Source organism: Chiloscyllium plagiosum, unplaced genomic scaffold (assembly GCF_037043375.1).
Source record: "Chiloscyllium plagiosum isolate Xiang-an unplaced genomic scaffold, Cpla_swu_hap1 HiC_scaffold_22, whole genome shotgun sequence".
NCBI lineage: Eukaryota > Metazoa > Chordata > Chondrichthyes > Orectolobiformes > Hemiscylliidae > Chiloscyllium > Chiloscyllium plagiosum.
This window is the reverse complement of record NW_028270160.1, coordinates 35,447,768-35,463,082: the sequence shown is the minus strand read 5'-3', so window position 1 is coordinate 35,463,082 and position 15,315 is coordinate 35,447,768. Positions and strand designations below refer to the sequence as shown.

The following is a 15,315-nucleotide window of genomic DNA, read 5'->3' as shown; positions in this document are numbered from 1 at the left end:
TGAAAGATAACATCTTTGAAAGAAATCTAAATTTCCTGCAAAGTCAAATGATAGTCTTTCACCCTATTTTGCTAGAATTAGATAGGACCTAATCACAAATAACACTTTTATAAAGGAACTATGATGCAAAAGGTTTCAAGATTTAACCATATTTCATTTCAGGTCTGAAATATTTGAAGGTTTAAAGACAGATGGAGTCCATTTTAATATTATGGTTGCACTAATATATTCTGCTATGACTTATTTCAATATAAACAAGTCTTTTGCATGCTCAAAACACTGTTTCTAAGACTAGGATTAAATAATATGTAGAATTACTAGTAGTATAATTCCTGTACTGCACTTGCTTTGGCTCAAGGTTGGCATTTCAGAACTAGATCAGAAAGTCATATTGAGCCTCTCTCCAAACTGATTCGGCAAATTGGGAAGTTGCAGATTTTTGAATACTCGGTTGACATACAATGGGAACAGAGTTATATCTATTTTTTAGATCCACTGAGCAGAAGAACAGCAATTTAGCCTCCACACACTGGATTGCGGGATAATTGCATTCAATAAAAATAACAAAATGCGCATGCTTTATGAATCATAAATAATGGGCAGGATGTTGGCTCAGTTGTTAGTACTGCTGCCTCACAGCGCCAGGAACCTGATTTGGATTCCAGCCTCAGGCGATTGTGTTGAGTTTGCACATTCTCCCTGTGTCTGCGTGGGTTCCTCCCACAATCTAAAGATGCGCAGGTCAGGTGAATTGGCCGTGCTAAATTGCCCACAGTGTTAGGTGCATTAGTCAGGGGTAAATGTAGTAGAATAGGTCTGGGTGGGTTACTCTTCAGAGGGTCGGTCTGGACTTGTTGGGCCAAATGGTCAGTTTTCACACTGTAGGAATTCTAATCTAAACTGACACTGGATTCAACATCTCTCAATCTCAGTTATTTTCATTATGGATACAATTTAGAGTATGATCTGCTGAAAGAAACATGTTTTCCCATTGAATGTAAAGAAGGGAAAAGCAAAAATAGAATGCTTATACCAGAAACTGTTACCTGGGTACTGGAAACTATTTTCATTTATTAATGGGCTGTGGGCATCACTGGCTAGTCCAGCATTTATTGCCCAACTCTAATCGCTACTGAGCAGGTGGTGGTGAAATATAAATAACACTTTCCAAATCATAATCAGAAACTGAGTAAACTAAATTCTACATGAGTACAAGTGAAATATTAGAATTATTTGTAATCTTTGCTGACAATCAAGAATTCAATTTAATAAAGAAATACAGCACAATATAACCATAAATTTCTTTCCAGTATTTGCATTGGGCATGAGTATGAGCTAACTGAGACTGCAGACATATTAATAGATTTGGCTTAGATCAAAAGACAATCACAAACCCAATTAACTACTAAAAATCAAGAAGCATTTCACAACATCAATCCAAATTTATTCTGATCAATGCTGGTGTGACCAGATTAAATATAGTTTTTTTCCAACAATTATAGATCGACTGGAGGTGTTAGGTATCAAGATTTTCTGTATTGTTGATGTATTAAAAAAATCCCCTCTGAACTTATATTGCAATATTAATAAATTATCATTCATTACAATATATGTATATATCTATCACTCACATATAGTATTTTCAAAATGGTCATTGGATTGTAAGAATTTGCTCAAATATATTGAAACATTTTGCCAAGTTCTGTAAATGAGAAACTTTTGAAAACTGCCAACATTTACCTTCAGCACTAGTTATGCCTGGTAAGTGATCGATATTTAAGGGTAATAAAGAACCACAATGTTACTTTTTTAAACTCACTCATGACACAAGAATGTTCCCAGGATTGGTGAATTTAAAACAAAGGGAGAGGCTGAATAGGCTAGGACTAATTTCTCTGGAGCGTCAGAAGCTGAACCTTATCGAGGTTTATAAAATCATGAAGGGCATGGATAGTGTAAATAGACAAAATCGTTTCCCTGGGGTGGGGGAGTCCAGAACTAGAGGGCATAGGTTTAGGATGAGAGGGAAAAAAAATTAATAGGGATTTAATGGGCAACATTTTCACACAGAGGGTGGTGCGTGTATGGAATAAGCTGCTAGCGGAAGTGGTGGAGGCTGGTACAATTACAACATTTAAAAGGCATCTGAGTGATTACATGAATAGGAAGAGTGAAGGGAGATATGGGCCAAGTGCTGGCAAATGGGACTAGATTAGTTTAGAATTTCTGGTCGGCATGGATGAGTTTGATCAAAGAGCCTGCTTCTGTGCTGACTCCAGTTGTGCAGAGCATAGCATGTATGGACAATGTGGCACACCCAGACCAATCCAAGCATTTGAACGTCATCTTCATCAGGTATTTTCATAGAATCTCTACAGGGTGGTAGGCCATTCAGCCCCTCAAGACCACACCTACTTCCCAAAGAGCATTCCACCCAGACCAACTTCCTACTCTATCCCTGTAACCCTGCATTCCCCAGGCTATTCCACATAACCTACACAACTCCGGACACTATGGGTGAGTTAGCAATGGCCAACCTACCTAACCTGCACATCTTTGGACTGTTGGAGGAAACCCATGCAGACATGGAGAGACTGTGCAAACTTCATGTATTCAGTTGCCCGACGGTGGAATCTAACCTGGATCCATGGCTCTTCAAGGCAGCATTGCTAGCTACTGAGTCACAGTGTCTTGAAAAAGGCAACATAAAGCAGGAATATCCTGAGCATCAAAGTAGACACAAAGTGTATGATTGACAAGAGAGAGCGCAAAAAGCCCTAAGATGCACCGTTGTCCATGTCATCAAATGGATGCCCATGCCTGTGTACAAAGCAGTCTTGTGCAATATGGCAATCAGAGTTGGTTGTGCCCTCCATAATGAACTACAGAGCATATTCTAAGTGGGTTAAGACGTGCCCTTATGATGTAGTGAGGCTGATATGTGTCAGATGCCAAGGTCCTTGGAAGTAGTATGTCTATCACTGCAGCCCATGGAGTCTACCTTAAGGTGTTGGTCAAGGTGTCCAAGATGGAAACCTGGAAGAGCAAGAAGTCACCAGGTAACCACTCTGGCTTTCAGGTTGGGCATTTTGGATATCTAGTTTTATCGAGCAGGTGAGAAAATGTACATTTGCATATTCATGAGATGAGATTAGCTAGTAATCAGAGTAATAACGAGCAATAAATCTTGCAAATAAGCATCTTACTGCTCACTAGCGAGAATCTCATCTAGCCATCCAACACCTGTTTGGAAAAAGTGAATTTTTAATTTTGACATCAGGAAGGTCCCTGCTGGACATCTCACTCAATTTCCCAACTATTTTGCCCATGGCTTTCGGGAGCTGAGAAGATTCCAACCACAGTCTTTAATGCTTTAAGTGGTTCCAATCTAGATTTTGTACCGTGCAGTTCAATCTACTTGTTATTAAATGCAGGCCATGAACGGGCATGAAAATGACAATTCTCAAATGCCTAAAAATTGGCTAGTATGGTACAAGAGAGGTCCTTTGTGTTCACAAGTTTCTTGCAGTGAAAAAGGGGGCAATTTCCCAGTATCTCACAATAATGAGCATACCAAAATGCATTGTTACCACTCTCCCACCTAAATCTGGTAAACCTTGAAAAATAAATTTGCTAGTGTATTGCATTGGACTTAAGTGAGTCAACTAGTGAGATTGATAGAATCATAGAATCTCTACATGAGAATAAAGGCTATCTTGACCATTGCGTCTGCACCAATCTTCTGGAGAGCAACCCATCCAGACCCAGACCCCCAGCCTATCTCCATAACCCTGCAGTTACCGTGGCTAATCCACCTAGCCTGCACATTCCTGGACACTAAAGGGCAATTTAACATGGTTAATCCAACACATCTTTAGACTGTGGGAGGTAACGGGAGTACCCAGTGGAAATCCAGAGAGACATGGAGAGAATGTTCAAATTCCAAACAGTCAGTCACCCAAGGCTAGAATTGAACCCAGGTTCCTAGTGTTGTGAGGCTGCAGTACCACAGTGTTGCCCTTGTCATTGGCAAAGTGTTTAGAATTGGAGCTGATGTTAGACCTGCATTGATATCTCCAGGATTAACCAAATGCCAACATTCTCTGTTGAAATTTCTATGACTCTACACTGGTTAGAGGTGTAATCCCTGGTCTGAACAAAAATAATATCCAGCAATTTCGGCTGGCAAATGTATGTAGGTAGACATGAAGCATTGCTAGGATTAAGTTCATTTGAAATAAAAAACACTGTGCTAAAGAAATTTAGAAGATTTGCCAGCATCTGTGAAGTGAGAAGCAGAGTTAATGTTTCAAGTTCAATTACTCTTCCTCAGAACAGATTGAACCTGATTCAAGGGTTCAGAAATTACATAATTAAAGCACTTCAAGTTAGCACAAATTACTGTAGATCAAGAGACCCTGTCTCCAACCAAACTGACAAATTTCCCACCCGGGTTTGGGTCATTAATTCAAATTCATGACCGAACAGAAAAGTTGAACATGGACCTTCTTGCCCTGAGTTTAATTTCTGTAGTGGCAGGAAGGAGGCAGGTGCTAACCCATTTGATCTCTTCCCTTCCCATTGCTCCTCACAAAGGGAGCAGCCTAATCATGATTTTACATTGGTAAAATTGTTTTTAAAAATGTCAAGTACTTTTTTGATTATAACTATTCTTTTTCCTCTTCTGGAAATGCTGATTCCTTTCAAGATACTATTCATGAACGCAGGATCTCGAATCAGTTTACCAAGCAGTCATTTTTAATAAGTCAGCCTAGACTAAAGTATGAGACATCACTAGTAAATTTCAAATTAAAATAAAGCACTGCAGATATCACAGATGTGAAACATAAACAGAAAGTGCTAGAGATTCAGCAGGCCTGGCAGCATCTTTGGAAACAGAAACAAAGTTAACATTTTGAGTCCAATATGACTCTTTGGAACTTTTATTGGACTCTGCTTTTCTCTCTATTAGTAGTATCAGATCTGCTGAGAATCTATTCAAAAAGACTCAATGGAATCCTCACCAGAGGGTACAAACTTGTGATTAACCAAAATGACTCATCATTGGACAGCTTCATCTGAGCTATCCCTTTGCATTTTGAAGACCTTTAATTAAAGAATTTCTGAATTCTAGAATCAGTCTACTATAAAAGATAGTCTGATTTCACCAGCCAAGAAAACATTACATTTCAGGCTAACAGCTAGGCCTGTTTGATAGTTTAAATATCTTTTGAGACCCATTTTCAGAAAGATTCTTACATTTGCCCGAAAAGTAAACTAGTTTCCTGCCTGTAACTATCACCTCAACTGCATCATCTCTGACTTTGAGGAAGTTCCACAAATCCTGTCTTCAACCATCCGGACAATAAGACATGAGCAGAAGTAGGTTATTCAGCTCATTGAGTCTGTTCTGTTATTTAATGAGAGCACGGTTGATCAGATAATCCTCAACTTCACTTTACTGCCGGTTGCCCACAACCCTCGAGTCCCTTACAGATTAAAAAATCTGTCAATCTCAGCCTTCATTCCATCACTGAACTCAGACGTTTACAAAGCATGATAATTATCCTTTTTGTTTGAATATTCAAAGGTGTAAAGCACCGTTGTGTCTTCTATCTTTCTTGTGTGTTTTAATCTGTGTGAAATCGGAATGGTTACTCTGGGTTTGAATGTGTGAATAAACAATATTCCTGGTTTAACTTGAAGGGAGTTTTCTGAGGTTCATTTTTAAACCAACTTTGCCAAAATAAGGTTTTGGGAATTTCAGTACGGTTTTCTCACTGTAGATCTATCTACTGCACATGAACTGCAGCAGTTCAAGAAGGCGGCTCACCACCATCTTTCTCAAAGGCAGCTACGGATGAGCAATAAATGCTGGACTGGCCAGCGACACCCACATCACATGAGTGAATAATTAAATGACTCTTGACAAACAAAAAGCAAAGAGAATAATGGAGTGCAGACCATCTCTCAATGTTGTCTGTAACACAAATCTGCTGGAGTTTCGCTATTCGGTTCCCGGGGTAGTCCTGTGTTCAAAGGCACTCACTTGGCTTTAGGAACAGTCCTGTGTCCCACCCTCTAAGGAGCTCCACCCTGTGATCAGCATCATTCCTTCACTCATCTTTGAGCTTTGATCCTGGACCTCTGTTAGTTGCATTGTTGATAGCTGTCACTGCTCCTGTTGGTGCTACCTGCGATGGAAAGCTCCAGGCCTCTGTCTGGTTAGTAGCATTCAGGGGATGGGATTTCCACTCCTGGAAAGGCCTGATGGTAGCCTTAAGGTGCTGAAAAAGACATGCTTTCCCCAACAGAGGCAATATTGGGCACAATGACCTGGATTAAATTCTATCTTATTCCATTATGGGGAAAAGGGCATAGGCCTGTACGCAGCAATCTTCATATTTTCAAAAAAGTGCTATGTTTAAAATACAATGTAGCATTTGGCAAACTGACAATCAATATATTTGGAATTTGGAATGTGAGGCCACATTACTATTTTACTAACAACAATGAGAATAGCAAAGTAGAATGTTTAAATACTGGATCCATTAGAATGTTCATTCAGTTTCATGATTTCAATGAAAGTATTATCATAATGACAACAGCTTGTAGAAGCTTAGAAAATAATTTGACACTTTAAGTTAAAATGTTACCTTAAGAAGCTTTGCATTAAGCAGCAATGTGTAAGCAGCTTCAGTGTAGTTATCACATTCTTTGTGCAGGTCACACAGCTTATATAAATACCTAAGGAAACAACATTATCATTTTTGGACAGAAATTGAATATGAAATACTGAGAATGTTCTTAAGAAAATCCTTACATCACAGATTAAAAAAAAAGACTACTCTTGAGTTTGAACAAATCTACATTGTTAGTACCACATTATGGCTTGTTTAATTGATATGGTGACTCTGGGTTTTAGACTTTTCATTATTCTGAAACCTCTACTGAAATGATGTGTAAGTGTCAAGTAGCCCAAGTTCAAACAAGACCTTCTGACAACAATCAGTATATCCCAGAGACAGAAATGATTAGCAACAACTGAATCATGTATGGCACAATGTTTAGCATTTATGGAACTACATCCCATCAAGAAGTCAAAATGTTCAGGATAGGATATAAAAGGGAAAATGAGAAAGATCGGTTTAAAAAAATGCATTATGTTGTCGAGCAGTAGGAACTTGTGTGGATATATCTTACTGGCATGTAATAAACCTCCACAGCACTGTGCAAATATGATGCTTAGAGCTAGCTATACATGAAAGAAAATGTTGTAGTGTAGTTTTTTCTTGCAAGTTAAAACTCTCATTGGTTTTTATTCTTGGCTACTCTGCATTGTTCTATGATTGGCAGGAAATCACCTCAGAGTGCAGTAGATATTGTTACTGAATGAAAGGTGAAAAATTGGACTTTGACGAAAATGGGCAACAGGTCAAAGAAGCAATTGCTTTGTGTGCTGGTTCCCACAGGTTTAAGTCCCAATTTAAATTTGACCTTGGGCCTTATTTACATTAAATAAGGCAAACTGTGGACACTATTTGAGAGATTCCATTCAGCTCATCAGTTGGACCCCAACCAAATCCAGATGCCTCTTATTTCTCATCTGTTGGAAATGAATCATTTGCAACAAGTTCAACTTTAACGGTGCTGTCAATGTCCCTGCCTGTTTCAAGAGGGCCAGCATCATCCCTGTGCCTAAGAAGGCTCATGCAGTATGTCTCAAAAATTACCGCCCAGTGGCCCTAACTTTAGTGGCCATGAAGTGCTTTCAAAGGCTGGTCATTGCATTAATCAACTCCAGCCTCTCCACTAATCTTGAGCCACTCCAATTTGCCTATCAGACCAACAGATCCACATCAGATGTCACATTACTTGCCCTTCACTTCTCCCTAGAACATCATGACACCAAGAACATCTACATAAGAATCCTATTCATTGACTACAGTTCGGCTTCAACACTATTATCTCCTTGAGACTGATTACTAAACTTATTGATCTCGGACTAAGTCCCACTCTCTGCAACTGGATCCTCAGTTTCCTGACCCACAGGCCCCAATCAGTGAAGATTGGGGACAATATTTCATCCTCACTAGCACTCAACACTGGAGTTCCCCAGGGGTGCATACTCAGTCCCCTACTGTACTCACTGTATACCCATGACTGTGTCGCCAAATACTAGACTAATGCCATTTACAAGTTTGCTGATGACATCACCATAGTTGATCAAATCTCAGATGGCAACGAAACAGAGTACAGACGGGACATGGAAGATCTGGGAAAATGGTGCTCTCAATGCCAGTAAAGCCAAGGAACTCATTATTCACTTTTGATGGGATGTTACTCATGCCCCCCTACACACTAACAGCACAAAGGTGGAACAAATGGAAAGTGTCAAGCTCCTGGGAGTGGTCATTAACAACAAACTTTCTTGGACTTTTCATGTGGACGCACTGGTTACAAAGGCCCAACAACGTCTTTCTTCCTCAGGCAGCTGAGAAAATTTGACATGACGGCAAATACCCTTGCCAACTGTTATAGGTGCACCATCGAGAGCATTCTGTCTGGATGTATCACTATCTGGTATGGCAACTGTACCATTCCAGATCGCAGACAGTTACAGAGAGTGATGAGCTCGTCTGGACAGTCACAAAAGCCAACCTCCCATCTAAAAAATTCATCTACCAGCCCTGCTGTCAAGGAAAGGCCTCCAGCATTCTCAAAGATGCATCCCACCATGGCAATGCTTTTCTACAACCTCTACCATCAGGGAGAAGGTACAGATGCCTGAACACACGCACCAACGAGTTTTCAAACATTTTCAACCCTACTGTTTTTAGAAAAACGAATGGGCTCACAAACTCTCAGCATTCGCTTGTACCTGTGTTTTTGTTTTGCCGCTGTTTACCTATTGTCTACTTATCTATGCTATCTAACTGTGTGATCTGCCTGTATTGCTTGCAAGACAAAGTTTTCACTGTGCCTCCGTACACGTGAAAATAAATTCAATTCAATTTAAGCGTTTTGTTTTGCATACCGGATGTACATTTCTTCTCTCTCAATTTCTTTGTAGAAGTTCTGAAATATAAATCAGAAAATATTGCAATATAGTTATTTTTTAATAATCAACATTTTAAAGTAGACAGAATAATTTTTGCTTAAAGACAATAGCTTAAAAATTCAATACGTTCTGCTTCACAGGCAGAACAGCAACATGCTGGAACTTCAAACAATTTGACTGCCTTGTTGTTGACTTGGATCCAAGTTTAAAAGATGGGCTCAAATGCATTTCTTTTGTTCGTAGAATCCAACTGAATACCTGTTCCACAAAGAGCTTGGATTTTCAAACTGGCTTATTGATAATCCATCAGGGTAGCAGATCAGCATAACCAAACCATGAGCATAGAAATTTCAAGTTGCAATTGCTCCCTCACTATTCTTATTCTCTCCAAAATACAAGTGAACTCTCAGATTGATTTCCATTGCTATATACTGTTGTAAGCCCATTTATGGTTCCTGAATCGAAGCATATCATCTTTATTTCCTTGTTCAAAATGGTCTGGCTTTCCTATACAGATTTTCAAAGAAAATAAGTATTCCACATTATGAGTCTCTTATGTACCCATTATAATACTTTGGTTAGTATAATATTGATGTATTTTATTAATTATGTGAACAGGCAGTTGTTTAAACTCTACTTGCAGTACAGATGAGAGAGAGTTCACAGAATCTTAAAGGGTGCGTGCTCAAGTGAAAACATAGATTACTAGTCTCCAACTGCCAATTAAGTTCACCATAACACAAAAGACATGGCAAGTAGCATATTCCAATTATTTTAATTTAATTTGATTTGTGAAGGAAGCTAGTGAAATTGGAAAAAAATTGAAGCAAACTATCTGCAGTGATGTGTAACATTAGGAATGCAAGCTCTTGTCTTCCAGTTGGCTACCGAAACTGAATCTCAAATTTTTGGAAGATCAATTGGCACAAAAGAATAAAATGCAGTCTCAGGGCCAGACTACTGAGAAAAGAAATTAGGAAATAATTTTCACATGGTAGAGGTCTGAAACCTTCTCCCACAATAGTAGATGCCAACTCACTCAACCATTTAAAATTTGAGACAACAGATTTTTGCTGGCTGTGATAACATATGATGCCAAGGTGGGCAATTAGAATATTGATTGGTCATGATGATTTCGCTGACTTCAGGTTTGAATGTTTATTCCTATTCCTAATTGACAAATGCAATATTTTCAAAATTATCTACAGCCCTGTCAGATTGCTGCCCAGATCTCAAAGCATCTTTCTCTAGAATATATAAGCATTCAGCGGCACTAAATGATATATCTTTGTTGAACTGTTTACAGAGGAACCTCGATTATCCGAATATCAATTATCCGAATTTTGGATTATCCGAAGAAGATATTAAGGTCCCGCAAAACCGTTACATCAAAGAGGTAAGTGCAATCGATTTACCTGTACTGAAGAACATGTAAAAACGCTGGCAAAAACAAAGAAACACAAGCACCTCAAGCATTAGTGACTGGATATTTTTTAGGTAGGGGTTAGTTACACAGCCCTTTGCAAAAGTTAAGTGTTTTACAGTATTCCCATCACTTTACTGGGCGTTCATGAATAGAATGGCTGAGAAGTATGCATGAGACAGTGGTCCTGTCTTTCTATCGCAACAGTGAGTTCCCGAAAACTGAGATGTTGTTTAGTGCTGGGATTTCATATACAGTACTTATGTGATGGTAAGGGTTTCGACCTTCTCAGTGTAACCTGAAATTTGCAGAATGTAAAGATTCGTTTGTTTAAATAGCAGACTGATTAAAATAATAGATTTAAACAAATTCTTTGGTAGAGCACAGTGTTAGATCAGTATGGCTTCCCTTGTTTAAGGTAAAATCGATTATCTGAATAATCAATTATCCGAACGAAACAGTACCCACCCATCTCGTTTGGATAATCGAGGTTCCTCTGTAGTTATATTAATTAAAGTCAATGGCACAGAAAACTATCTAACCAGCTACTTATGGTTTAACTCTTGTATTTCCAAAATATATGCAGTTACTAATTTTTCAGCTTGGACAAGAAATTATTCAACAATATGATGTTTTAAAGACTAATTTAAACTCAAATAGAAGGGTGGGCTTGTTTCCTACATGCATTTCAACTGATGTAATATTAGAGTCACAGAGTCATACAATAGAGAAACAGGCCCTTTGGCCCACCATGCCTGTGCTGACCAATAAACACTCTACTACACTAATCTCATATACCTGCATTTGATTCACAGTCTACTATGCCCTGTAATTTCAAGTGCTCATCCAAAGGCTTCTTGAATTTTGCTCATCTCCATCAAACTCTCAGGCTTCATGCTTTGACCATCTTGTGTGAGAGAAAGTATTTTCTCAGATTTCCTCTAAAGCACTTATTCCTCACCTAAAGCTTGTGCCTTCTGGTCTTAGACATGTCTGCCATGGGGAAAAGATTCTTATGATCTACCCTGTCTTGGCCTCTCACAATTTTGTACACCTTAATCAGATGCCCCTATAACCTTTTCTGCTCCAAGGAAAACAAACCCATCCTAGCCAGTTTTTCCTCATAACTGAGTCTTTTCATCCCAGGCAACAGCCTGGTAAATCTCCTTTGCACCCTCTCCAGTCCAATCATATCCTTCTGATAATGTAGCAAACAGAACTGCACATTTACTCCATCTGAGGTTCAACCAATGTTTTATAAAATTGTAACAAGACTTCCTTGCTCTTATATTCTATACCCCAGCTAGTGAAGGCAAGCATTCCATTTGGTTTTTCACCAATCTGTCTACCTGTGCTAGCACCTTCAGGAATTCTGTACACTAAAGTCCCTTTGTTCGTCCGTACTCTCTAGGGATCTGCCATTCACTGTGTATATCCTTCCCTTATTATAACTCCCAAAATGCATCACCTCACATTTACCAGGATTAAATTCCATCTGCCCTGTCAAATTTACCAGCTGATCAATATCAAACTGAAGCCTGCAACCATTCTCCTCACTATCAACACCACTGTCAATTTTCATATAATCTTTAAACTTATTAATTATACCTTCTACATTCAAATCCAAGTTATTAATGTACATAACAAACAGCAAGGGTCCCAACATTCATTGCTGTGGTACAATGCTGACCATAAGCTTCCAATCACAAAAATAACCCTCCACCATCACTTTGCGCTTTGTATTTGCACCCCAATTTTAAATTGAGTTGGCCAACTTGCCTTAGATCCTTTTGGATGATCCTTCCGTATTGGATCTTGTCAAAAGTCTTACTAAAGTCCATGTAAACAAAATCGACTGCACTACCCTCATCTATAAATTAAGTCACCTTTTCAAAATACTTAATTAAATTAGTCAGACAGAAACTCCCTCTAACAAATATGTGCTGACTATCTCTGTTCAATCCCTGCATTTCCAAGTGTTGATTAATTCTGTCTCTCATTATTTTCCAAGAATTTCCCTACCATGATGCCAGACTAACTGGTCTGTAATTACCTGGTCTGGCCGTGCTGTCCTTCTTGAATATAGGAACCACATTAGCTATCCTCCAGTAATCTGGTACCTTAGTTATGTCCAGCAAAGTATTAAATATCTTCACCAGGGACTCAGTAATCTCCTCCCTTGCCTCCCACAAAAGTCTGGAATACATCTCATAATGCCTGCTAAAACATGTGATCCTTATTAATTTTAACATGTTCCAACCCAACTATTTTATGATGTTTGCCCTGCATCTTTCAGAATTTGAACAATTTATGGTTTGGAAGGTTATCTTAACTAGCCTTCCACATTGTTGGAAACATTATCATGTCCAGAGGTGTAGTCATTTCGGTACCAATTTTGTGACAGATTTCAAACGCATATCTGAGTACGTTTAGCAGAAGTCATTGTAGTTTAGGTAGAACACTTGTCACTGGTTACAACAAATAATTTCTGATGGCTTGTGACTGATTTCCCCTCTGAATTGTTTACTGAACAGGTACGTATGGAATCCTGCGATATCAGACATTAGAGCAAGTATTTCATGCTCTGCGTTGGAGAAATTGTGATTGTGATTTGAGACAGACTATTGGATGCAGATGCCACCTTGCATATTGTATGTTCCTAGCCTGTTCTGGGATGCATCAACTTCCAGAACTGCCTTCTGTCTTAGATCATAGTAAAGTAAAAGTGTTTGTTGACAATGCTTGTTGAGTGATTCGAACACATGTTGACAGTTCTCTCATCTCAGAATTCTGTCTTGTGTTGTTTCTAGGTGCTGCTTGAGATTAAAGAAAAAAATCAGGTACTCACTGTGGATTTTTTTCTGGGATCACAATGTAGATGTTCCTGTCTGAGGCCTTTTCTAGTCTTCATTTTGATAAACCGTCAATACTGGTTTAACATTTAATTTTGACACTTCATCTTTTTTGTGACAATCTCTCAAATCTTCAAGTGATAAAGCAGCCTTTCTTCCCCTTTCATATAATTATTTCCCATTTATTACAACTTTTTGAAAATAAGACCCTCTACCACAAAATGCTGTTCAATAAAATTTTCATTAATAAAGGTGACCACAAAATCTTTTTTGTACAAAAGCAGGGCATTGATGTGACCACGTCTGGAAAACTGTGCACATTTAGTCTTGTTACAGTTCAGAGATTGTTTGCTCTCCTAATTCTGGGGATGAAAGGATTATTTTATGACTAAGCATTGGACAGACTGAGTCTGTATTTCTTTTCATTTAAAAGGAGAGGCAATCATTATAAACTGAATGTATATAATATGTGTAATGTTTGTATATATATTTGTAAAAGATGCAACTTTAAATAATTAACATTATTATTGATATTGAATTATACCGTAAAATACAATAACCTACACATTTTCTCCTCAAAATATGTATTTTTAAAAAATTTGTTGCAATTGAATTACTTTATATTCTTGTTAAAGACCATTTGAATCAAATTCATCAATTAGGGCTGACTGCAACATGCACACTAAAATAGGACAAATATGATCTCAGATACATTTAAGAAATAACTATGGGAATTGGTACTCAGATGAACATAGTGAGTAAATTCAATAATCCCAACAGGAGCTGTAATGGAATTGAGTTAGAGATTAGGTTTCAAAATTAACAACTTTAAGTACCATGAGGCAATGCAATCACTGAATTTCCATACAGAATATCAAATGCTGAACATTCTGACTCTTGCCATTTTTATAAAAGAGATTAAATCTGATCACTGTAGGCATCTGCCATTCAACCGGTATTCTTGCTCTTTGACTGGCAAAAACAGTTTGGGATGATAAGTGGAAAATACTGATACAATTGCGTAAACTGCACTTTCCTGAAGTTGATCATCATCATTAAAACATTCAATTAGTACTTACCAGTACATTAACTGTACAACTCATACGGTTTTCTTTATTTTCATCATGCATAATTGTTCTGTAGTCCAAAAGCCTCTCCATAAGCCTGACAACCAGCATGACAAAGTTTTCACCAGTCTTAGCCAGATACTTGTGTTTTCTACAGTGTTCCAGAAGGCTGGATAAAATGATAAATAGCACATTAATTTCATACACAGGGAAAAGAATAATTGAAGTCAAATTTAAAGTATTTGAATGCTATGTGTTCTTCACATATTTCCATTATAGCAAAATCTGTTGTCCTGCAGTATTATTGTTTAGATTAGATTACATTACATTACAGTGTGGAAACAGGCCCTTCGGCCCAACAAGTCCACACCGACCCGCCGAAGCGCAACCCACCCATACCCCTACATTCCTGAAGAAGGGCCTGTGCCCGAAACGTCGAATCTCCTGTTCCCTGGATGCTGCCTGACCTGCTGTGCTGTTCCAGCAATAAAGTTTCAACTTTGATCTCCAGCATCTGCAGACCTCATTTTCTCCCCTACATTTACCCCTTACTTAACACTACGGGCAATTCAGCATGGCCAATTCACCTGACCTGCACATCTTTGGACTGTGGGAGGAAACCGGAGCACCCAGAGGAAACCCACGCAGACACGGGGAGAACGTGCAAACTCCACACAGTCAGTCGCCTGAGGCGGGAATTGAACCCGGGTCTCCGGCGCTGTGAGGCAGCAGTGCTAACCACTGTGCCACCATGCCGCCCACTGTTATGCTATTTATTTCTGATACAGGATAATTATTCACAATAATTGACACTTACATCTTTTCGAATAGCACTTTGTACTGCTCATCCCCTCTGCCTCCTTCCACTTCATGATCGAGCTTGGTTATGATTTCATTTTCAAACTATAATTA

At 38.6% G+C, this 15,315-nt stretch overlaps 1 protein-coding gene across 1 annotated transcript in view; it reads right to left on the bottom strand.

The window, feature by feature from the left end:
- Window positions 1-15,315, bottom strand: part of dock1 (dedicator of cytokinesis 1) — a 592,086-nt gene that overhangs the window by 106,998 nt on the left and 469,773 nt on the right. Inside the window, exons 34-37 of the mRNA XM_087998957.1 lie at window positions 15,221-15,306; window positions 14,416-14,572; window positions 9,038-9,078; window positions 6,657-6,747 (exon numbers count right to left, since the gene is read on the bottom strand). Of these exons, the coding sequence (XP_087855083.1) occupies window positions 6,657-6,747; window positions 9,038-9,078; window positions 14,416-14,572; window positions 15,221-15,306 (375 nt within the window). The remainder of the gene's footprint in view (window positions 1-6,656; window positions 6,748-9,037; window positions 9,079-14,415; window positions 14,573-15,220; window positions 15,307-15,315) is intronic.